The sequence below is a fragment of the Desmodus rotundus genome, chromosome 11 (assembly GCF_022682495.2).
Source record: "Desmodus rotundus isolate HL8 chromosome 11, HLdesRot8A.1, whole genome shotgun sequence".
Taxonomy (NCBI): domain Eukaryota; kingdom Metazoa; phylum Chordata; class Mammalia; order Chiroptera; family Phyllostomidae; genus Desmodus; species Desmodus rotundus.
In genome coordinates this window covers 99150385-99175963 of record NC_071397.1, presented here as the reverse complement: position 1 = coordinate 99175963, position 25579 = coordinate 99150385, and the positions used below count along the sequence as shown (strand labels likewise).

General features: G+C 46.9%; 1 protein-coding gene across 3 annotated transcripts in view; it reads left to right on the top strand.

Annotated features, from left to right (window-relative positions):
- The window catches only part of PRKN (parkin RBR E3 ubiquitin protein ligase), an 889581-nt gene that overhangs the window by 460269 nt on the left and 403733 nt on the right, over window positions 1-25579 (top strand). For all 3 annotated transcript variants that reach the window (XM_053913792.1, XM_071219677.1, XM_045188965.2), the window contains one exon: window positions 19613-19728. In XM_053913792.1, the coding sequence (XP_053769767.1) occupies window positions 19613-19728 (116 nt within the window). The remainder of the gene's footprint in view (window positions 1-19612; window positions 19729-25579) is intronic.

The window sequence follows — 25579 nt, the reverse complement described above, 5'->3', positions numbered from 1 at the left end:
ATAACCATTTACTGGGCCATGTATTCTTTACGCACCATCACACTCGAGTCGAACAGAAACCCCACGTGGCAAATGTCGTTTCCCTCATTTTAAAGATTAAGAAATGGGGGCTCCGCTGGCAACTGTCTGATGTTACGTGATGAGTCGCTCCTGGAGCTGGATTCGCCACAGTTTGCAAACACACCTTGTCATAGCTAGAGGACTTTCATTTCGCTCGCTCACGTGCTGGGCCCGTGAAGAGTGATTTTTATCTTCAGGGTGCATTACGAAGGTCTGTAGAAAAAAAAAACACACACACACACCTGAGTTTGCGTTCGAAGTTCAGCGTTTCCTCCTTGTGACATTGCCCCTTTCCCCTCCTTTTCTGCCTTAAGTTATTGAGAAATAGCAGTGCCGATAGTAATGGTTTTATTTTCGTTTATCTGAACTTTTGTGTTCGTATGGAAAGAAGTTTGTTTCCCTTGCTTATGGAATGTGATCATTCCCTCACAGAGTCCTGGGGGCGAGCTTTCACCCCCCAGTTTCTATGCGGCCTCCAGGTCTGCCTCTCGGCATGGTAGCATTTCACCTCTTTGTAAAGATCTTTCGTGTACAGTTTACTCTGTTCCTGAACCCACAGAACTATGTCAAGGGCATCTTCTGATGCTCAAAGGTCATAGTCAGCCCTTCCTCTACTGTAGTCAGACCTTCACCTTTGCTGATATGATGTCCTTCATGTACTGCCAGGCAGGTAGATGACATTTATTTAGAAAGCCAACGAGGTTATTCCAGGGAGGGAGGGAGGGCCATAGTACCTTTTTTCCAGTGACAAGTTCTTTGAATTCATTTTCCTGTTCTTACTGCCTATTTCCTTTTATTTTTAATTGGGATGTGTTCCCTTTGGTGTCCCATTCCCAGTGCAGGGATGACTGATGGAAGTTACTGAGTGTGACCGTGACAGCCCTACTCACTCCAGCTTCTATCTGGGTGTCACATGCCAGCTTCCATCCTATTTGATGGGAGGTGATTGTATAAAACCCACCCTAAATGTTATGCAGAATTTTCTGAAACAAATATATGCCTCTGTCTCTTGTTTCTCAACTTGTTACCAGCTCTTGGAATTTACAGGGATTTTCATGGAAACCTTTGGAGTCCTCTTTTCCTCCTCCCTTAAAATTGCCAAAAGAAATGCAGTGTTTTAGTCTTAGACAGTTTAGTTATGCCTCATTTCCCTTGGTAATTTTTTCAGTTGAACTTCACTTTTTATAGTGACTTGCTGAAGTGTGAGGATTCGTATAAATACTCCCCGGGTGACGTCTAAAGATATATCGACAGCTATAATTTTCAAACTTGGCTTGTTTATGGAAGTCTTCCATTCAGCTAGAGCAGAATGGCATGTAAATAGGGCACCTGGTTGTTTGAATGTATGTCGATTCTGGTTTTTTAAAAAGGTATTCAAAATTTAGTGTTTGTGAAATGAGGTTATTACAGATAGCCCAGGATAGCTATCAATTTAAATTGATTTGGAGCCATATGCCGGCCTTTGGGAGATGCTGAGCCATTTTTCTTACTTACTTTTCCTCCCAACATCATAGCATTAAGATAATAGTGTTGTCTGCCAAACTCTGTGTGATGCGCAGATGGATTACTAATATTTTGTTGATTTATTTCTTACTCAGCTCTGCTATAAAACTTAATTGATGACTCTGCCAAAGGTTTAGGTGGTACCTATTAATTTTAGACTTCCTGGAGACTAAGAAACTCTTGCCCATTAAGCATGTTCTTTCATTATCAGTTTTTATTTTGAAATATATTCTCAGAACACCACCTCTCCCTAACTCAAGAAACCTGTGTCATGCCATAGAATTGTTCTCTGAGATGGTACGGTTTGGGGTTTTTAATTGCTTTGATTTCTTGCCTAAAACGTGTGTGCTGTTATGCTTGTGATTGATGATGAAGATGATGGTGGTGGTGGTGGTGATGACGATGATGATAGAACATTTTCTCTAAATTGTTACCGTGTAAGAATGAACCTCATGGCCTTGTCACGTAAGACAGGTTAATTTCCGTGAGCCTCTTATTCCTTCATGTCATCGAACACGACCTCTGTGCTGCCCTCAGACCGATGACCCCTCTCTGTAGGCAGAGCCCCGCATTTAGAGAAGAGCAGTGACTAGTAGCAACATTGCTCTTCAGGCAAAGCCAAAATCTGTTTCTAAAAAACACGCATGCCCCGCCATCGCCGATGCAGCTCTGTGGACAGATGGGCACAAGTGGCTTCACATCCTGACATCAATGCAGAGACGTGCCCACTGGGGTATTGGCCAACATCACACCTGTGCCGGTGGGGTCCTTCCACAGGCACTTGCTGACTCTGTCCCTTCCGAGTCCCGGGAGCCCGCACAGCAATGCTCCCAACAGGGGCAGAGGGGTGTCTGCGGGTGGGGAAATCTGTTGTGAAGGCGGCAGGCTATGGGTCATTCTGTGCCGAGGGTGTGGGGACCCTCCCCCTGCCCCTAAGTCTACTGAGAATCTGCCCAGCTGGTCATCAAACACATTTATGTGTCAAGAGCTCAAAATAAAATAGAATGTTTTTCATTCTCGAAGGACCCAGAAATGATTATGGTGTTGTGACGAAAATTACCAAACACACATATTCAATTCACACTAGTCTTCTCTGGAAACATAAACTGACGCCATAAATCACTTACATCCACAGATTGATTTCCCTGAAGACCTCACTCATATTGAGGCATTTGGGGGGCGGGGGGCAGGGATCGGCTGGAAATGGACCCTGTGACAAATTCACACTGCAAGTATTTATGGCAGGACTTCTTATGCACTATCTTATTCTGTGGAGACTCGGTGGAGGCCAGAAAATTCATTTAGATTTCTTCTCGTTTAATGTGTGAATAAATATTTTTTAAGTGCTGCAGTCCCAGCAGGAGGGGACTAAGGAGACCTGGTGCCAGAGCACAAGGCTGTGACCGGGGAAACTGGCCTGGGTCCCGGGCAGCTCGGCACCGCGCCGGGGCCTCACGGTGTGGTGTCTGCTCGGCTGGCAGACAGACCCGGGAATGCGACCCAGCGTGCAAACGTTTACTTGTGTTCAAGCGTGTGTGGCGGTTCCTAGGTGTCGCTAATGCGCATGTGTGCATAGCTAACGCACACTCTATGAAAGGGGTTACAATGTATTTAGCAATGTCTTCCTATCAGGATTGCACAGGAAGAAAGTTCCAGCAGACAGTATAGCACAGATAAAGACTTATAACAGTGCGGTTAATAGGTGTGTACAAGAACGTGAGGCTGACAACAGGCTATAGATAGTGAATTCACCGGAATTACTTTCTCACTAAATCTTAAGTGTTAAAACTCATGCATCCCAAACCTCCTCATAAAGAAGAGGTAAAATGAAATAATATGCTAAGGGCTTTGTCATCGCCATGTATTGGAAATGTTTATATTTTGACATAGTCCGCAGTGCTCGCCATGTCTGCACGTCCCTGCCTCGTGGGAAACTCGTCGCCTGTCTGGCTTTCACAGCCTCCTGCAGGTCAGCGAGCTCGTCGCTGCCTGACACCCGCGTCTGAGGACCCGGCCCGGCTGGCTCTGAGCTGGCACCTGGCCGTCGCTGCACGGATGGGCTTACAGGAAACACGCTGAATAATGATGCATCACTGAGCACCAGGTGTTGGACATCGGGAGGATGTTGGCGGCCGAAAGTGCCGGCAGTGCTGTCCAGCCAGAGGTGACTTACAGAGGTTTACTGCGGGAGAGGTGCCCCACTCAGTAAGACGTGACTAAGTGATCGCTGGCTTTCTGAAAAGGAACTAGATTCACACGAGCGGGGGAAGGAGCCGTAGGTGCCGGGTAGAGCGCAGTACGTTCCGAGGAGACGCTCTGACCCCCTGATTTGGGAAGGCTCATGGAAATGCCGCCCATCCGTCTTGCACCCCAGTGCTGTGAGGTAGACCGACGAGCGGGCTGGTGGTGGCAGGAGAGACACCACTGTTCACGGCATCGGGTTCCCGCGCAGGAAGGCCCCGGGATGCTGCCCGGAACACACAGGTTGTTACTTGTAGTGGGTTCGGCGGAATGGCCCAGGCCAGGCCCCTGACAGCTGACAAGAGAGACGGAACCCAGACGCCTGGTTCTTACACCTCCTGTTCCCAGTGGAAGGTTGCAGTATGCACCCCCGAGGAACATGGCATTCCTGTTTTCCCGGGCTTCCCCAGCAGCAGAAGTCACAGACTCACTGAGCACGTAGATCTATGTGTATGAGGAGAAGGGCGCCGCGCAGTTAATTTATGCAGCAGCGGGCAGCGGCTACGTCACGACGAGGGAGACCCTCTGTGCCAGTCCCATGGATCTCGGTTCATTAGCTCCCTCAGGGCACGCGTTTGCTGCGTGTGGTCTAGCACCCCCATCGGAGCCGCCTGTTCCAGTGAGTGGGGGTGGGCTGCGTCTCCCAGATCTATGGGTCATTCAGGTGCTGAGCCCCCTGCCGATGGGAGCACGACATTAGGGGACACGTCCTGTGGGGGGTTGTTCCCAGCCTGACTTTCTTCTGAAGCAAGGTGGTTCAGATGCCTTCTCCATGTTCATTATAAACACCTTTTATTTCCCCCAGCAAATGTTACAACCCAACCATAAACATCTCCGCTGGGCTAGTACTTGACATGACACCCTGGGCAAAAGATAACCGGGGGGAAGTTGTTTCTTCCTACCAACCACGTGCCCTTGCAACATACTATCTAATGCTGAATGGTATTGTTGGCTACGTAACATAAAAGTAGTGAGACAGTAATATGTTTTAAGGTTACTTTCTTAAAATCATAGCAAATTTAAAGATTTCCTAAGAATCCACTATCCTTCATATATATAATTACCTAAATTTTACTTACCAGTGGATCAAGTACCTGTATATAAACTTGATTATTAAAAGGAGCTACACATCAGAGAAAATAAAGACAAAAAATTATGAAATAAAGACATAAATAAGTATATTCAGTTAGGGCACCACGAGCAGTTCTAACATTATTTTTGACCCATCAGCCACATTTGGCAAGTCCACCAAAAGGAAAGGAAACGTGGTCTGAAGTGAAGTCCACGTGGCTGGCTTGACAGAGCACGTGGAGACCCTTGGTGTGACTCACCGATACTAACTGTCACGCAGCCACACTGTCTAGCGTGGACCTGGGGAGCCTGTCACGGTGGCACCATGCTGAACACAGCGCAGGGCGGCCTCTGGTTCCAGAGGGACGGGGATGGTCGGGTGGTCAGGAGGCGTTTGCTTTCAGGGCTCGCCCTGTCACCGGGCCCTGCAGGTGGGCTGTGTAACCTCACGTCACTGCCTCCTCTAACTCTTTCAGGTGAAGCCCACCTGGGCACGCAGCATGCTCGCTGGTCTCGCTTCTGGCTGCTGCCCCAGTGGGGTCTTCCCGCCTTGTTCCCCCGTGAGTTCCCCCCCTTTACAGGGCACTCCCCCCGGGCCCACGTCCACCCCACGGCACTGGGGCTGTGTGCCTTCCGTGTCTGCTGCCTGCATTTCGAATGCTTTATTTTAAAAAAGTGCATTACACCATGTGTAATGACTCAAACAAAAAATACAGAAAAAGGAAATTGTCTTTTCTTTCCTCTCACTTTCATTCTCCTGAGATGATTAATATGAACCCTTTTTGTGTATTCATCTATAAATTTTCCTGTACTCATTTGACTTTTATTTACTGATTTCAGAGAGAAAGAGAAGGAAGAAAGAGAGAGAGAGAGAGAGAGAGACATCAATTTGTTGTTCGACTCATTTAAACATTCACTGGTTGAGTCTTATATGTGCCTCGACTGGGGATTGAACCCCCAAACTTGGTGTATTAGGATAATGCTCCCTGGCCAGGGCAATACTCATTTTAAAACATGTATACTTGGATGAATGTTTTAATTCTTTTTTTCCTTGAAATGGTAATAATACTATATTTATTTCACCATAACTTTTTTCATATAATAGAAGTTTCTATAAAACTTTTAAGATCAATACCCATCTGTAGACCAAACATGATTTAACCAAACCACAGTGTTTACTGACCAGTGTAGACAGTCTCAGGGCACTTGAGGATCGGAGCACACTGGGGGTGAGTATTGAACGATCCATGGCAAGATGACAGGTTCGGGTGACTTTCTTCATGTTTCATTTCCCATGGATCCTTTTCCTTTGGTTCAAATGGTTTTTTTTCCTCCCTCCTCCTGCATACAAAAAAAATTAAATTAAAAATAAATAAAAATAAAACACCCTCAAAAAAAAACAAAACATAATTTAATAGTTGCATAAATATTGAGAAAATCAACTTTTTAAAAAGATTGTATTTATTTTGTTTTTAGAGATGGGAAGAAAGGGAGAAAGACAGGGAGACAAACATCAGTGTGTGGTTGCCTCTCGAGTGCCCCCTACTGGGGACCTGGCCTGCAACCCAGGCATGTGCCCTGCCTGGGAATCAAACCGGCGACCCTTTGGTTCACAAGCCAGCACCCACTCAGCAATCCACTGAGCCACACCAGCCAACATGAGAAAATCAACTTTTAATGGATTTTTTTTGTCCTATAAACTATGCTGAAGTAAATTCCCATAAATAAATCATTACATACTGGCACTGTTTATTTTGTGCATCATAATAACTGGATATCATGTTCCACTGGTCTACTATGTATCTTTGAAAGGACTGTATTTCTTTGGCTTATCATAGCTTTAGAATTGGGATAAGGTGCGACACCGGGTGGGGCGTTACCCTCACTCTCATTATTCAACAGCACATGCATTTAAAATGTTTCGCCAAACTGCTCTGATGATTTTGCCACAAGGCTGAGACCTTTTCCACCTCTCACACAATGCTCTCAGCTACGCTGCCCTCACACCAGCCCTGCATCCTTCATTTCCGGTAAAGTCACATGGAAAAATGGCAGGGCGTGCTTGCTCTCCCTTAGCCCTTCCTGACCACCCGTCAAGATAAGCATTTCTTCACGTTACTAACCTTTTACATTTTGTGTTTCTAGACTTACATTCTACTATTCTCTGGTATTGAATTGGATTGTTTGCTATTTTGTAAACTAATTGGCATACACTTTTTCAGAGAGTTGCTATATGTGTGTGTGTGTGTGTGTGTATATATATATATATATATATATTACACATATATGTTATATAAACATTTTTGTCTGTTTACATTGCTGGAATTTTCAAAATGCAGAGCATTTTCCTGTATATAAAGAGGGACTTGCTCAGTTTCTATCATTCAAAAGAAGGTCTCCCCACCACACCCACTGGAATTTATATGAATTTCCACAGCTTTTTTTTTCCCATGTAATAATACTTTGTTAAATATTTGTTTGTTTGCATATTTAGATGTTTGATTCACCTGGAATTCTTTTCTGCAGCATTGACCAACCGTTTAACTAACCACTCTTGGCTACTCACTTGTACCCACACCATTTATTAAATAGCCACCCTTGGCCCATTGAATGGAAATGCCATTTCTACCATATGTTCAGTTCCATGTCTTCTTACAGCTATTTCCAGGTTCCCGGCTCTGTTCTTCTAGCCTAGTCATGCATTTCTCTGCATGAATCATATTTCTTTGGCTTTATAATAATAAGTTGCACCACCTGCTAGGGTGTTATCCCTCATACTCATTATTCAAAAATGTCTCATAAATTCTCATATGATTTTTTGAAATATTTGCATCCAATATTCCTCTTTTCCCCCCAAAACATTCCATCTAGGTTCCCAATATAACTTGCCCCCAAACTATAATAAATTCTGGGAGTAGTACTTATTTATTTTTTTAATTTTTAAAATATTTTTCTTTTTCTTTTTTATTATTATTATTTTTGTTGTTGTTCAATGACAGGTGTCCCACCTTTTTCCCCATTGCTCTCCCCTGCTCTGCCTCCCACCCCACTCCCAAGGTCAATCCCGCCCCCATTGTCCATGCCTGTGAGTCCTCTATTCATATTCCTTAACTTGCCTCTTCCCCCTCTTTCCCCCATTACTGCCCTCACCCCTCTGGTCACTGCCAGTTCCTTCTTTATTTCCATGCCTCTGGTTCTGTTTTGCTTTTGCTTGTTTTGTTGATTAGGTTCTACTTACAGGTGAGATCATACGGTGTTTGTCCCTCACCGCCTGGCTTATTTCACTGAGCACAATGCTCTCCAGCTCCGTCCATGCTGTCGCAAAGGGTAGGAGCTCCTTCCTTCTTTCTGCTGCTCAGTATTCCATCATGTGAATGTACCACAGGTTTTGATCCACTCATTGATGGGCACTTAGGCTGCTTCCAGCACTTAGTATTGTAAATAACACTTCTGTGAACATTGAGGTGCATAGGTTCTTTTGAATTGGTGTTTCAGGATTCTTAGGGTTTGACCCCATTAGTGGAATTTCAGGGTGCAATTCCATTTTTAGTTTTTTGAGGGAATTCCATACTGTTTTCCACAGTGGCTACACCAGTCTGCATTCCCACCAACAGTGTCCTAGGGCTTTCTTTTCTCCACAACCTCATCAGCACTTGTTTGTTAATTCATTTATGATGGCCATTCCCACAAGTGTGAAGTGGTATCTCATTGTGGTTTTAATTTGCATCTCTCTGATGGCTAGTGATGTTGAATCTTTTTTCATGTGTCTCTGGGCCCCCTGTGAACAGACACTTCCTTGGAGAAGTGTCTGTTCAGGTCCTTTGCCCATTTTTTAATTGGATTGTTTGTCATCCTGGGGTGGAGGCGTGTGAGTTCTTTATGTATTTTGGAGATCAAACCCTGTATTTCCAATGTATCATTGACAAATGTGTTTTCCCATATCGTTAGTTCCCTTTTCGTTTTGTTGATGTTTCTTTATCTGTGCAGAAGCTTTTTAATTTGATGCAGTCCCATTTGTTTATTCTTTCCTTTATATCCTTTGCCCTAGGGGATGTATCGGTGAAAATACTGCTGTGTGGAATACCTGAAATTTTCCTGCCTGTGTTCTCTTCTAGGACTTTTATGACGTCACACCTTACATTTAAGTCTTTTTTCCATCTTGAGTGTATTTTGTTGTATGTTGTAAGTTGGTGGTCCAGTCTCATGTTTTTGTACGTTCTTGCTCAGATCCGGGAGTAGTGTTTAAATGGGAATAAACCTCCCGGTCAGGACATTTGGCCTCTCATTTACCCAAGTCTTTATTTTTAAATACTTATAAAAGGTCCTTTGCCTTCCTGGTTGACTCAATGTATCAGCACTTTATAGCTTTTGTCATTATTAGGAAAGAGATTTCTGTTCTGTTTGCATTTCTAAGTGGATTTTGCTAATGTGAAGAAAAATAATTTTTTACTATATACTCTATATCCAACCACTTAGCAAATTTTTCTCAGTAATCTTTGTAACTTTTAATTGAGTCCCTTGGGTTTCTTAGGTACACGTCCTGTCATCTGGAAATAAAGATAAATGTCATTGTTTTAAACATCGGCGATACGCATTCTGCTTTCTTTTCTTATTCGGCCATACAAAATGCAAGTGTCAGTGAGCATTTCCATTCATAGCTGATTGTCATTACTTTTTTGTTGACATGTGACCTTATCAAATTTATGGTAGCTGAAAGTGCGTGGAGAGATGCCCCATGTTCATGGACAGGAAGACTCAGCATTGTTAGCATGTCAGTCCTTTCCAATTTCATGTACAGATTCAATGCAATTCCAATCAAAATCCCAGCAACTTATTTTATGGATATCGACAACGTGATTCTAAAGTTCACGTGGAGAAGAAAAAGACTCAGAATAGCCAAGACAATTTTGAAGGGAAGAACAAAGTTGAAAGACTACCCGGCCACTGGACTTCACCACTAACTATAAAGCTACAGTAATTAAGAGAGTGCAGAACTGGCAAAGAGTAAACAGACCAATGGGGGAGAAAAGAGAGGCCAGAAATAGACACCTACAAATAATCTTTGTCAACTGATCTTTGACAACAGAGCAAAGGCAATACAATGGGGCAAAGCTAGTCCTTTCAACAGATGATGCCGGAGTAACTGGACAGCCACGTGCAAAATAATATTAATATTAATAATAACAATAGGTCTAGATATAGACCTCACAGCCTTCCCAAAATTAATTCAGAATGGATGATGGACCTACATCTAACTCACAAAACCATAAGACTCCTAGAAGGTGACATGGGAGAAACCCTAGACGGCCTTGGGTTTGGCAGTGACCTAGATATAAGACCAAAGGCACAGCCCATGAAAGAAACCATTGATAAGCAGAACTGTATTAAAATTAAAAACTTTTGATTTACAAAAGATAACATCAAGATTATGAGAAGACAAGTCACAGAGTGGAAGAAATATTTGCAGAAAACACATCTGATAAAGGATAAAATACACAAAGAACTCTTAATACTCAACAATAAAAAAAACAACTCAATAGAAAAATGAACTAAAGACCTTAACAACACCTCAACAAACACACACACACACACACACAGGGGAAATAAGCAGATGAAAAGATGTTCCACATCATGAGTCATCAGGGAAATGAAAATTAAGACAACAATGAGACACTGCTCCATACCCGCTACAACAGCCGAAACGGAGGCCCCAGCAGCAAGCGCCGGTGAGGGTTTGAAGCAACGAGCACTCCGACATTGCCGGTGGGCACGCGGAACAGTAGGGCCACTCTGAATGCGGATTTGATGATTTCTTAACCAAGTGAAAACACTCTGACATATCATGAAACAGTTGCCCTCCTTGGAATTTACCCGAAGGAGCTGAAAAGTTATGTTTACACAAAAACACTACACGTGAATGTTTTTAAAAGCTTTATTCATAATTTCCAAGGTTGGACGCAATCAAAATGTCCTTCAGTAGGCGAATGAATCAAATACACTATGGTACATCCAGATAGTGACCGACTGTTATCCAGTGCTAGAAAGGAATGAGCCACTATCCCATGATAAGGCACGGAAGAGCCGGAGAGGAGCATTGCCTGGTAAAAGAAACCCATGTGAGAAGGCTGCATACTGTTTGGTTCCAACGATATGACGTTTTGGAAAAGGCAAAGCTATGGAGACAGCGGCGGATCGAGGGTCGGGGCATGGGGAGGGTGACTTGTTGGAATGCAGAGGGTTTGTAGGGCAATGGAAATACAGCGTGAGGTCATAGTGACGGGTGCAGGTCACTATATGTTTCTCCCAAGCTGTGGAATGTACAGCACCGGGAGTGAACCCTAATGTGAGCGACGGACTTGGGGCAGTGACGATGTGCCAGCGGAGGTTCACTGATGAAACAATTCCCCACCCTGGGAGGGGGGATGGTGATGATGCAGGAGGCTATGCTTGGGGGGTGGGAGGTGGGAACGTGAGGATTCTCTGTGCCTTCGTCGCAGTGTTTCTGCGAACCTGAAACTACCCTAAAAAATTAAGTGTCAATAAGAAAAACACTCTGTCACATTTATTTAGTAGTTTTATTCATCGTAGTTTTGCCATATTATAGAGTTTAGAGGTAAATTTACAAATTATACTTTATTTCCTTCTTTTTCTAATGAGGAAACAAAATAAATGCAGCCTAGTAGACACTATTAAAGTCCAATATGTGAAGAGCTTTCCCTCCCCCACTCTTGTCCATGAGTGGAGTGGAGTGTTTATGGCCCCGTAGGATGCCTGCAGTAAAGAAAACAGAACTAAAAGAGGCTTTAAATTCTACGTGCCAAACAAACAAGGACTTTTGAGGGAAAAAGTTGAGATTCCACATCTAAAGTCATTTAAAATGTTTTAAAGCTCAGATTTTTTTTTTATTATTCAATATTTCTCTTTGCTTGTAGTCAAAATCAAGTTACATCATCGTGTGTGAGTTATTGCTGCCAACAGCTACATTTCTCCTGCACTTTCCCAGCCGAGACTGAGCGCTTTGAAGTCACAGCAGGCGCCTCTCTCAACCTCTGGCTGCCAGAAGGAAGTGACAGTATTGTTCTGTCGCACTCAGTCCCGGGAGTGGGGCTGTTTCCGGCACCAGCAGCACAGGAGATTCTGCCACAGGAATAGCAGCAGCAATAAAAGTGGAAGGAGGTGTGGATGAGCCAAAGACAGCGGAAAGCACACGGAGTCCCCAGAAATGCAAAAGGCCGCGGCTCCGAGTGTCCTGTCCGGCCACCCCCCAGAGCATGTCCCACACCCGAGAGTGGCCTTCTGCACTTTCCCGTCTTCCTCTTCCGATTCACTGAGACAGCCTGTCCTTTCCACCACCTGGACCTGTGCTCTGTCCCAGGCCTGGGCTGGGTGCCGGCAGGAAGTACCCTGACATCATTTGCCCTCTGGTGTGTCCCCTGGACACGCAGGGGTGTCAGTACCACAAACCCCGGGCTTGGGAGGTGCTCAGCAGACAGAAGGGTAGAAAAAACAGTGACTGGCAAACACCTCTGCCCGCCACCTAGGGACTCAGGACGGCTCCCAGGGCAGCTGCCCTGGGCGCTGAGACCTGAAGGACACCAGGGTGTAGGAAAGGCAGGATGAGGGGTGAGGGTGGAGGAGGAGTCAGCCCAGGGGGATGCCATGCACCAGGAACCCAAGGCCACTGGGAACACAGCCTCCAGGGCAGCGGGAACAGGTTCTTCAAGGCAGGACAGGGCAGGCCGTGGGCAGAGAGTGGTGCTGCAGAGGCTGTGGGGGCCTCGCTCAGGAAAACGTCACAATTAAATAGTTCTTCTACATGTTTACCGTTCGTTTAGAATAACTAGCTTGCAGTTTAGAAAGAAACGTGAAATAATCGCCACCTTCTAGACATTGTCTAAAAGTGCTGAGGACAGAATTCATCTCGGGATCGTGAGTCACATAAATTTACAAAACTATGACTCCTCCTCCTCCATCTCCTGCAAATCAGGACCAGGGAGCAGATACCCGTGTGTGTGTTCTCTCCCGGGGGCCAGCTCTCGTAACTCGTGGGAGATCACAATGGGAAACATTGTGGCAACAACAACATAGTTTAACATCTTGTTTTATTGATGTGAGAACTGAAGCTGGAAAGCTTCGCCTGAACATGAAACTGGACGTGAAGCCAATGGTGTGGCTGCTCTTTCACACTCACACATCATGAGCGCGTGTGGGACCTTTAGCTTCTGAGGGGAATAAAAACAGTTTGGATAACGAATATTGTCTTTTAGCCCTGGCTGGTGTGGCTCAGTGGATTGAGTGCCGGCCTTTGGACCGAAGGGTCGCTGGTTCAATTCCTGGTCAGGGCACATGCCTGTGTTGTGGGCCAGGTCCCCAGTAGGAGGCGTGTGAGAGGCAACCACACATTGATGTCTCTTTCCCTCTCTTTAAATTAAAATATATATATATATATATATATAGTCTTTTGGAGCCTGGCTAGGCTACAAAAATGAAAGAGAAGACGTGCCCACTTACATCCTAGGCCGATAACATCACATGTGTATCTGCTGTTGTATCAGGGATGGGGGGAAGTTACATCCCCAGGCATGACTGGAATGTACTCTCTTGGGGACCAAAGGGGTGTAAATTTGTAAGTTTCTTAGATTTTAGAAAGATCATGCAGTTCATATGTTGTAGCTGTGAAGCGTCTCCGGGAGGGCCTGCACCCCATCATCTCCTTTAAATACAGTAATTTCGCAGTGACAAGTATGAGCAGCCACACTCGGTTGGACAAATACAGAGTAGAAATAACGTCATGTCAGTTCATGCATGTTTCGCCATGAATGAAATTTAACACCAAATTTAGAGAAACAAATTCAAACTGTTTCCAGCATCTTTTGTATTGTTCAATTTCATTTTCATTTTCATCAGGTATTACATCACCAGGTGGTCAGGCCTGGGCAGGGCTCACCTGTCGGCCTCCCTTCTCCACCAGGCAGAGAGCGTGGAAATTGTCCTTTATGTGCCGCGCTTCGGAGGAAATTAAATTATAGTACGAACATCGATACTGAAACTTCTGAACGGATAGTAAGGCAAAACTAACAATTGCTTCTTACAAGAGAAACTTGTATATGTCATTTCATCAGCCAATGTCACCCTGACAACTTCAATAATAATAATAATAATAATAGAACCTGCTTCCAGCCACACAGGAACCGTTAGGGCCCGCGCGTCCGGGGGGGAGGAGCTGCGCATCTGTCTCTCTGCTTCATTAGCTGCTGACAGGACCGCTAGGCTGGGAAAGGCACTGGGCTGACTCTCGGTGACAGGCCGTCTGTCGTACCGTAGCCACTCTCAACCCTTCTGACAGAGACTTACGGTGCCTATTGCTTGTTTTCTCATAAACGGTGACAGGGGCCTCTGTTCATCTTATTTGAAAACGTGGGTGGGTAATTTTTTGACAGGTTTGAGTTTAAACTCAATACACAGGGTGCATATTTATGTATTTTTATTTAATACAGTTTCAAGAATCATATCTGAAAATATGTGTGTGTGTGTGTGTGTGTTTGGGTTTTTGCTTTTCTAGAAGCTAATTAGAATGGACCACCAAGAAAGAGTGACAGTTGAAGAATTCTGGCTTTTCAGAGACTTGGCCTCCTAGTGGCGTGCCTGTCACCTGCTGGTGGCTTTCAGACGCACCCGCTCTTCCCTGCTCTGCTGGGCTTGTCGGGTGCCCACGCACCCACAGCAAATACCAGCTCCTGAACCCCCCGCCCCTTGCTTCAGGCTGGGGGGCTGGGGGAGATGTGAGGGCGGAGAGGAGGCACAGCCAGGGTGTTTCCCCCTTTCTGTCAGGCATCTCCAGCAGTGACTGTGTCCCACCCATCCCCGGGGACCCACCCATCAGCCCAGCCTCTAAGCAGGGGCGGTGTCACCTCCTCTCCGTCTCCCCACCCCAGGGATTAGCACCCCTAATCCTGCTGATCTCGGTGTGGCTTCCTGTCCCCATTTGGTCTTGCTGGGTTTCTGCCACCATTGCAACCAGGCCCCAGCATTAAATCCCCTGGGCCAAGCCACCTGGCGGGACCATTTCCTTACGTCACCCCTGGCTCCTGCCCGTGGCCAGTTACTCTTGCCGTACAAACCAGAGACCAGACAGCAGCCTTCTAGTGAAAACGGTGTGTCCCCTTCAGTTTACCGGGAGGAAGGCACGTGTCCTTCGGTGTTAGGATGAGGAAGGATTTGAAGACTGACATGGAATTTAACTTTATAAAGATGGACGCAATTTCATACTTGGCAAACATCAAGTTGTTTAGTGAACGGGAGCAGAGTGCCGCTGTGGGAAGGCCAGGAGTGAAGAGCCGGGGCTCATGGCCAGGCAGCAGGCTGTGGGCCTGGGTGGCCCTTGGGACGGGCGGGGCCTCCAGAAGGCAGCTGTGAGTCTTCTTGCCTCATCTGGGACACAACCGTCTGTGGTTGGAGTTCACACGTTAGCTTCTGATCCTCTAAGGTTTTATACAACTGGATTGTTCTGTTTATCTAATTTTCCCATGGGGCTGGTTTGTATTTTTGTTTCCATACTTGTTCGTATTCTTCCCCTTGCTGGTAGGAGACGCTGGCAAGGAGCCATGAGGCAGGCGGCAGGGCGGGGTGAGGAGAGAGAGGGTGGCTTCCGGGAATGCCACCTGCGTTGAACTGGAATGTTCCCAGGTGTCCGCCTGGTCTCCTGTGATTTGGAGGGTCTGGTTCCATGAGGGCTGGATTTCTGCGGTCGATGCTGGCGGGACAGGCGCGTTGTGACCAAAGCTCAGAACCCAGTGAGGGCGGGGGCGGACCAGCCTCGTCCGCAGAAGCAGTGAAAACGTGAGCACGTGGCTGTGAACTCAAAGACCACAGTCCTGTTGGACTTCAGATGTCCTGTCCAGTACTGCTAAGGTGGAAACATCATGTAGCATTTATCGGGGTCACATTAGAAAGCCAAGCACATGGTTAAGGTCTTATTCTGGGGCTTTTTTTTTTTCATTTCTTGAAATAGACTATCATTAAAAAACTAAAACTAGCCAATTACTGTCATAGATTTTGGCTCAATGACTAAATAAAGTTTCCCAGAATTGAAGCTATGGGTCCAAATGAGGTGAGCCAGCCAGTGGGAACTACCGGTTGGATGGAGGGATTCATTTGACTTAATGGGGCCTGGGCAGCTTCACCTCGTTGTGGCGGCGGCTGTATCTGTGGGCTGGCGTTTGTAAGGGGTGGGGAGGGGGGCCCTTTGAGACTCTGTCCTCCCTGCCCTCCCTGGTGAACGAGAACGTTCCCTTGCTGCTCCCACAGGGTGGGGGCGGGGTACAACCATGGTGTCTTGAAAGTGGCTTTGCTGGTCCAACCCTGGCACCCACTGGACGGAGTGGAATGTCGTCTCTGCAGCCTGGCCCTGAGGCCAAGCCCCTGTCAGAGGTCCCTGGGCCTCCTGCGGGGACCCAACGGTGTCAGGCCCCCTGATGACTGGATCTCACTGTGATATCAAGGACAAGAGCAGGGGAAGGGGGGCGGTTGGCTGTGGCTTCCTTGATTTTTTTAAATCTGAACAGTTCAGAGAAAGAAAGTACGGAGAGGCAGAACTCACAGGCCCCCGAGAGAACCACGCCGCCGTGGGAAGAGGACAGCCCTGTGTGAGGAAGCGGAGGTACCCGAGGCAGAGCTGTTGAAACACGCTCTTCCTTCTGCTCAGCTTGACTCTGCGGCTCGGGCGCTCCGCATGCAGACTGGAAATGTCAGGGAGGCTTTGGAAACCCTTGTCCACAGGCTGTGTGGGACAGGAGATGACAGACCCCGTGCTAAACAGTCTGTAGGAGAAGCTGTTACTGTAATTCCGTTGGGACTACTCCTGCACACCCTGAGAGATCTCCCGGCAACCCCTGTTCTCGACAGTCTTTTCAACACAGTCATGATGCCCACACTTCTCTCTGCCTTTGTCTGTGACCCAGGGGTCTCGTGTCTGGGGCCAGCACCCACGAGCCTGTGGCAGCCTAACCTGCTCGTCTGCCAGCTGGGTGAAATCTCGGACCCTCCTCAGTTCTTGCCAGTTACGCCAATACTACAGAAAAGCCCCTTTCATCGAAAAACTGCTGGCTATATTGCTGAAATTCACTGATGAGATGTTATGTATTTACTATACAGGGTTAGCAATTTCTGTGTGGATTATATCACATCATATGAATTACTGGAAAATTCTGTATATCAGTAACTTCTTTACCATAATCGGCAAACACTCTCCCATCCCTCTGCCCCCACCCCCGCCCCCGCCATAAAGGACTTGGGTTTTTATCTGGCTGAATTTTATCTGTTGTTCAAGCACTTTGTGATTTGTTAGCCGAATGTCTACCAGTATCTTTCTGCAAGCTAAGAAAAAAAAATAAATACTGTCTATTTATCTGTGTATGAAAGACCTTCTCCAGAGTCCAGCCAACTCAGCTACTTTGGAGGAATCACTTTGTGCTGTGAGTGAGGGTTTTTTTCATGTCGGCAAAAAGCAGCCGCAGACAGCTCCGTGTGCCTCAGGGCCGGTCGAGGCCTCCACACTTCTTTCGGCCATCAGGAATTGCTTTAATGCTTTTCCTCCACACCCTTGAAGCACTTGTAGCATTTTAAAAGACTGAGTGAAAAGGGGAGCAGTCCACGTTTAGAAGGAAAAAGCACCACCGGCAGGAGGTGCGTGCTGCTGCGGGAGAAGACTGGGGCTGAGGCAGGACTCCGCCGGCACCCTCGACAGCCACCCATCGAACACACTGCCCACCCGTCGGCACGTCCTCAGGACGGCAGTGGGAGCTCAGCAACCATGCCGCGACCCCCGGGAGGACAGGGGCTGGCTGGCTCTGCCGTCTGGTATTGGTAAGACACGCGCAGTTACGAACGGCCGGGGCTTCGGGGCACTTCTCTGTTGAACGGCACACTACCGATGTGCGGGGAGGAACACTCGTTACCCGGGACCCGGTGCCCTTCTCAGGTGTGGTGAGTGAGGTCAGCTGCAGCTGTGGTCTCCTGACAGAGGCGGCAGAGGTGCTCCCTTCAGCGCTGCTGGTGGTGTAAGTCAGCGGTTCTCGAAGGGGCGCCCCCCAGAGCGGCTGTAAGAGCATCACCGGGCAACTGTCAGAAATGTGAACCCTGGCCCTGCGTCAGAACGCGGTTCGAAAACCTGGAGCAGGGCCCAGTCACGCCTGGTAACCCCCCACTCCACCCCAGGTGTTTCTGAGGTGCACTGGGGTTTGAGGCTCACAGGTGTTGCTCACCGTAGCTCAGGTTAGTTTGATTAAAGTAGGGGAAGAACGAATCAAGAGAGGTGCCGTCAAATGCATAAAAGGACACCGGTAGCATTTAAGAGAGAAATCTATAGGTTTTTCATGTAAGAAATAAATCTAATGCCCGCCCTATGCCAGCCCCCGTCAGGATGGAAACATGAATAAGACCTTCCACACATATCTCAGGGTCTGCCGTAGGGGCAGACGATCTGGAGCCTGCAGGCCAGGCCCAGTTTCCACACGTGGAATTTATAAAATTGTCTTGGTGCGCAGCTGCATCCGTTCATCTGCAAGTTGCCCACGGCTACTTCTAGCTACAGTGCAGAGTTGAGAATGCGACTAAGAACGTGTGGCCCCCAACGCAGGAAACAGTGACCCTCTGGAGTTTTAATGAAAGTTTGTTGATGCCAAGTCCTGTGGTTAAAGGGAAAGTTTCCGAGTGGCTATTCGCCAGTGGAGCTGAGGAGAGAGAAGGGGGCACAAGTGTTTTCGCATCAGCCTGTGATCTGTTTGCCTAGAGTTTTTGTCAACACAGAACATTCAGCTGATGGGTGTTATCATCGTGGAAGATGCAGAGACTGACAAGAAGCAGGGCAATTCCTGGCCCAACACCTCTGTGAACAAACATAGAAAGAGCAAAAGAAAAACTTGTAAAAAGAAACTTTTGGTTGAGAAGAGAGGATGTTGTCCATCCAAAGAATGTGACTTACGTGAAAACCTAAAACAAACACGTGTATGCAGAGCAAGCCTGGGGAAATGCAGTGACAAGGCCAGAGGGGCAGGTCGCAGCACCCCAGCTGCCCGGGTGGGGGTGGGGCCCGTCTCCCAGGGAATTCTGGGATGTGAAGACAGAAACCCGGTGGGCTCTCAAGGAGGCTGCGGCTGGTCCGCCGTGCTGTCGGTAGTCGGCACGAACCAGCGTGCTTTCTGGGAGTGGCCATCCCTCGTTTCCTTACTGCCCTACATCCTCACTGCTAACTGGACGACGGTGTAGAGACGCTGTTAAAAATAGCATTGGGGTCCCTTTGGAGAGCCTCGGTCACTTCCTGGCTTCAGCTGGGGTAGCTTGACTTTGGGCCAATCATTTCCTGGCTCAGGGGCTCCCTGTTCTCATTTGCGAGGGGCTGTTTCAGGCTTCCTCCTGCGTCCACTGGGGGCCCTTCTGCTAGACTCACTTATCACCCAGAGGCATCTTGGCACCAGGGGCCCACAGTGTCCCTGGCTCCACAGCTCAAAGAGCAAAAGGAAGGGAGGCCAGCCAACCCCCTGACCCTCCTACAAGGGGGCCCGTGACTGCTGCACAAAGTCATTAGTCTCCCCGGGAAGATCTGCTGCTATTTATGTCTAACCCATGCCCAGCAAGACCTCTTCTCTTGCCCAGAGAGATTGTTTTCCATGGAAACGTTTAGACTGGGGAAATGCCCGGGTGCAGTGTATATTGTTGATTGTATGTCTGCTTCTTGCAGGAGTTTTTCTTCAAATGCGGAGCACACCCAACCTCTGACAAGGAAACATCCGTAGCTTTGAACCTGATCACGACGAACAGCCGAAACATCACCTGCATAACGTGTGCGGACGTCAGGTAAGGGTCTGCCGGCATCGTCACGCTCCGCGTCTGCCTTCCCACGAGCGTGAGACGTCCCCCGTGGGTTCTCTTTCCTGACGGGTGTCTGCTCTGCTTTGACTCTGCCGGCCCAACGTGGGCATATTTTAATGTGAAAAGGCTTTCAAATGCCAGCTCCTTAGCTTGCTCACTCGTCAAGTAGGATCCTAGGATACAAGTGAGATGACTCCTATCTCGAGATAGTATACTCTTAGTTGTTACTAAAATATAAGCACATGAGTCGATATCAGTAAGGTCTAAAATAAAACGTGATGCTAATGTTAGGAATGAAATATTTATGAACACCATTTATTTTCGGAATATATGACCCGTAATGTTTTATTTTTAAAATGTCTTTTCCATACATTTCGGTTCTCCCTCATATCTATCTGTATTTATATTGGCACATCATGTATGTACATTTATACCCCCAAAATGAAGCATGTAGCTGGTTTTGGACCTGGGTATTCGAATCTCAGTGAATTCATGAAAGAAAGAAAATTTGGAGATGGTCTATTATAGGGGTGTCAAACTCATTTTCACCGGGGGCCACATCAGCCTCATGGTTGCCTTCAAAGGGCCTGAATGTAATTTTAGGACTGTGTAAATGTAACTGCTCCTTAACTAGGGGCAAGGAGCTCAGCGCTGCCGCCGGGTAGAAACGAGGTGCCGGGCCAGATAAAACAAGGTGAAGGGTGGGATTCGGCCCTCAGGCCTTGTGTTTGCACCTGTGGTCTGTTAGAAAAAAAGGGGAGAAATGACTCAATTTGAACTCCATGTTGGAAAGCAAGGACAAAGTGGAAGACCCTGAGACTACTTAGTCTTCAGAGTCTATGGCTGTGAGTAGAATTCTGTACCCTACACTAATCAAATGAACACAGGAAAGGAAATTAGCTTTACTCCATATTCTCTGAGGTTGGCTACAAGAATATTGTAAATTGGGGGCCATAGCCCTGACGTCAGGAAGAACTTTAATGAGATACCAAAATGAATAAAGTCAAAGAATCTTTTTTGCTCCAGACTGTGAGAGCAAAGACAGCAGCTGCACACTCTGGTCATTCCCATGTTGTGTCTCTTCGTCCTTTGGGACAGCATTACACGACCTTCTGAAGTGGCTTCAAACCCTGTGATTTCATGATCGGTGGTTATTAACACTCCTAACATGGTACTTCCATTCTTTAATAAGTTTAAATAAAAGCTATTGGCTAAAAATCTTAACAACATGTGTTGAGCAAACTTGCTTCCACAAAGGAATAAAGGTGAGACGATTTTCTTTGGCCGCATACGCAGTTCAGGCTGAGGCAGGGAGCCACTCCCCATCGCCTAAAGCTCCCTGCAAGGCACCTGGCCGGCGCTGTCCCCGTGCAAGAAGAGCAGCTGCCTGTCCTTGTAATTCAGGAAAGGGACTGTTAAGTGCTGAACAAGGGCCCAGCTGCCTGGAGAGCACTAAGTAATTAAATCCCTTTTCAGTTTTCCAAAGGACCAATTCAAAATAGTGTTCCCTGAGTCAGAATGCAGCCCCCAGCCAGTATTTTAAAACTTTCCGTTAAAGCTGATAAAGCATTCAAATACGCGGTGTTGATCATATCACACTGTCTTACCAGGAGCTCTGCCCCCCCTGCTTCCCATCAATAAGCTGCCATCTTTGTATTAATAACTCACAACATACTCTGAAAGAAATGAGCCACCTTCTAGATACACAGGAAGATAATTGCTGGAATAATAATATTGTCTGTTGCAATAAATTTCTCCTACTTTTGAGGGATTTTCAGGGATTTTTTAAATAGGAGCAACTATCTTCAGTTAGATTTCAGTGTGTAGGTAAATCCAACACTTGATTAAATAAGGTCTTTTCTCACGCAGGGCAGCAGAGAAATGCTCTGTACGTAAGATAGAGGGGAGTGTTATTTCCTCTTACGCCGTGGGTTCGTGCCAGGGGTGTCATAGAGCCCTGCATGAACACGCCCCAATTCTCTACATTGTGCTTTGCTAATTGTTCTGGGTTTTTTCCCGGCTATGGCTTATTTTTAGAAATAATTCACTCACGGTAAAATTTTTTAAATGTTAGGAAAATTCACGCTTATGGTTAGTAAGATTTTGGTTTAACTCCTTCCGGTATCTCGAGCGTGCCTGAGTATTTGCGTGCATCTGTGGGTTGTGCCGTGAGTGTGTGTCCACGTGCTACATGCGATCAAGTTAGATACGTGGTTGTCTCTCTGACTTTCCCGTCTAACATGGCATCATGCTAAATTCTCCCTGCTGTGAAACATTTCATGAAAACAAGGTTACTTTTAAAATAGGTACCCAAGATTCATCATATGGGAATACGCTATTTAATCATTCCGGATTGCTAGCGACTGGGACTATTTCTAACGTTTAAAAAGGTGTAGATTAACTGAAGACTGAAGTCCGTGTCCTTTGACAGAACTCATTGATTGCATGCTTGGAATCCAAGAGCTCAGTCTTAGAAATTAGAAGGTCAGTGGTAACGGGCACGTTTCAGGTTCCGGTGCGTAGTGCCGAGTGTCTCCAGAAACGCTGCACCATTTTTGTAAGAACGGGGCTGCCCGTGTCTGTGAGCTGCCTGGGATCTTTTCCAGCGTTATGTTCCTATGGCTGGTCTTTGCCCGTTTGCTGAAGGAAATTATTCTGGTCATTAATGTCTTTTGAATTCTTGAGCAAATTCTATCATTCCTCACTTATTTGCATTTTCTGTTGTGAGAGATGAATGCCAAACTGTCACAGTAATTAACCTTTAATATATTCACCTTGTATCTGGCAACCTGGCTGTAATCACTTACTATTTCTAGGAAGTCATTGTAAAGTCTTTAGTATTTTCTACATGTGTGACCATGTTGTCTGTGAACAAGGACCGTTCTGTATCTTTCTTTTTAATCTGTGCACCTTCACTTTCTTTTTCCCCTTATTTCGTCGGCAAGGACTGGGGATGCTGCGCAGGGGAGGGGAGAGGCCGTCCTTGCCCAGTACCCGCTCGCAGAGGGGGCGCTGGGGTCTCTCACTGGGACGTGCCACGCAGCCGTGGATCTCTGACGTGCAGGGTTTATCAAGCTGAGGAAGTCCCCTCCGTTCCTAGTTTACTGAGGATTTTGTCATATTTTTCTGCATCTACTGATATTCTCATGTGATTTTTCTTTTTTAGTCTGTTGATGAGATAGCCTGCATGAATTCATTTTTGACTGTTGAATTAGCCTCCTGTACCTGGGATGAATCCCATTTGACCATGGCGTAGAGTTCTTTTTAATTTTTTGGATTTGACTTGCTAATGTCTTCGTGAGGATGTTTGCATCTGCGTCCGGGAGCGATATCGGCCTGTGGTTCTCTTTTCCCGTGTTGTCGGTGTGCGGGTTTGGGGCCAAGGGGATGCTGGCCTCGGGGAATGAGTTAGGACGCATCCAACTCTGCTTCTGGCTCCTGAGACACATTGCAGAGAATGGGTAGCAAGGTCAGAACTTTATTTATTTATGTGCTTTACAAACAATGTCTTCATGTAAAAAGAGATGGACCTCTATCTCATCTACCTTCTTCATAGTATTGCTCACCCAGTACACAGGGTGGGACAAAGGTGGGTTTCCAGTCGTGAGGACCCAGCCCACAGAGCTTGTCCTCGTGTTGTCATTTACTAATTATTGTATTATCGTCCATGCGAACAACTACAAAGCTACTTTTCTCCACCCTGTATGATAACTTACATCCAAGGAGCTCCAAACCCTCCGCGCCTACTTTTCGACCTTAGGAATATAACATAATCTCCTAGGCCTTCAGCTTCCTTAAAAATTCTGAGAGCTGAAGCAGGAAACCTGTGAGGCTCTGCCTGGTTCTAAAGGTGCGACCGGGCTTGGTCTCAGCTCCCAAATCGATCACGTCACTTGGGAAAACACACGCTTGTGGGCCCCATCTGGTGACAGGTGCAGAAAGAAAAGATGAGGTTTCCGATGCTGCTGCCTTCCAGATCACACGTGTGTGGTCATACACGTGTGGGAAAATGTGGAAGATAGCCGTGCTGTGTGTTTCCGGATGTTGGGCTTAAATGTCCTTCAGCTACGACGGGACCTGTGTCCTTTGAGTTTGCACTGTTTGTAAAATATCGTCCTCCCTCTGAAAGGGAAAAGTGCGCTGTGCCTGAGCGCCGAACCGTCCTGAGGCGGTGCGTGAACCAGCAGGTCCCCATCTGCCATGCAGCCTCGCAGGCTCCACGTTATCTGCAGGCGCGCGTGATCTCCACCCACTCAAGGTCATCGCTCGACAATCTTCAGTTTGTGGGTAAAAAGCAGTGGATTGAACAAACAGCAAAACCCTGAGCCAAGAGCAGGAAGTGCATGCAGCCCTTGAAGGCAGAACGGCTGCACTGTTAGGTACTTCCAACAGAATCACGTCACAAGGGAGCCGAGCATTCCCGGACGCCTCCATTCCACTCAGGAATAGCAATGCTCGGCCACACACCCACGGCAGCGCTTGTGTTTTCTGCCTGACCAGCGTGGGTATCTTGGGCTCTCCCTGACATGGGGTCCTCCTCCCCAAGGGGAAGTGTATTTACTTTACAGTATTACTCTTCTTATGGCTTAAAAATGCAAAACGTGAAAACATGCAAAACAGAAAAATCCTTACCATAATCTCATTCAGCAAAACATACACAGCCGTCCCCACCCTCCCCTGCATCTACCGCGGCCGCTGCTCCCTGTGCTTCGCTCTTCTTTCCGCCTTATTCATCATCCCTCAGTTTGCAACGCGGAGGACAAACTGACGTTTCCATTGTCACAAGGTAGCCTTCCAGGAGCAGGTTTTACAAACCAGCTCCCCGCAGGGCACTGACCCTCCGAAGCAGTACTGCCCTGTAATTTTCCCCAGCTCTTCCAATAAAGACGTATGGTTTGGATGTCACCGTTGTTTGATATAAATGGCTTTTATAATCATCTTGCTTTCGAATTTGTCCTAAAAGTCATTCCGCCCATTGAAGCAATGCTGCCTTGGGTGGCAGAGTTAAATGACGCGCTCGGTCTGGGAGAGTAGTGCACTCCATTTGTACCCGCTCATGGCCTTCCAGGGGGAGGAGCATCAGCCTCGTTTGACAGCACGCAGACGGATACGCACGCACTCCGTCACCGCCAAAGGGACAGAAGCAGACCCTCTGTGCTCCCTTCCCTTCACAAATGCCTTTGTGATGTCCTAGGCTGCTCTTGTCTCCTCCCACTTAAGTTTGGGTTATATTTGGCATTTCTTCTATGACTTAGAGTTAATATGGAAATTGTTGTTCTAATTGCTTAATATGGAAATTGTTGTTCTAGTTGCTTAATGGCGATCCTCTATCAACACAACCCTCTCTTAAATTTTGGCGTCAGATGGGAGCTGACAGCCCTATTCAGTCCTCAGGCCTAAGAGCCTCCTTGGAGACCCCAGGTGTGTGCAGAGTTTAACTGAGAGCCGTAACCTGGCCTTTTTCAGTAAGTGGCTTTACTTCTGTAATGGAAACATTGCTGTAATTTTTTATGTGTTGTAACACTAGAGACCCTCCTGGTGCGTACAGATCAATGCACTTCTCCCGTCAGACCCAAAGAGCCCGGAGGCCCCAGGTACGGGATGGCCAGGAACAAAAGATGCCTCGTGCATGCGTGGGAGCATCTGGAAGCGCCCGTTTTGCAAAGCAACACAGAGACAGTGGCTCAGAATTGCGAATTTTTATTACAGTAACAGGATTACATTGTATAGAAGAAGGGACCGTGTACAACTTTTAAAATGAAAGAGAAAACTTCAAAGATAGGTCTTCTAGCTTGCCGGAGGTGCCTTGCCCTGTGCCCAGACCAAGAGGAGGAAG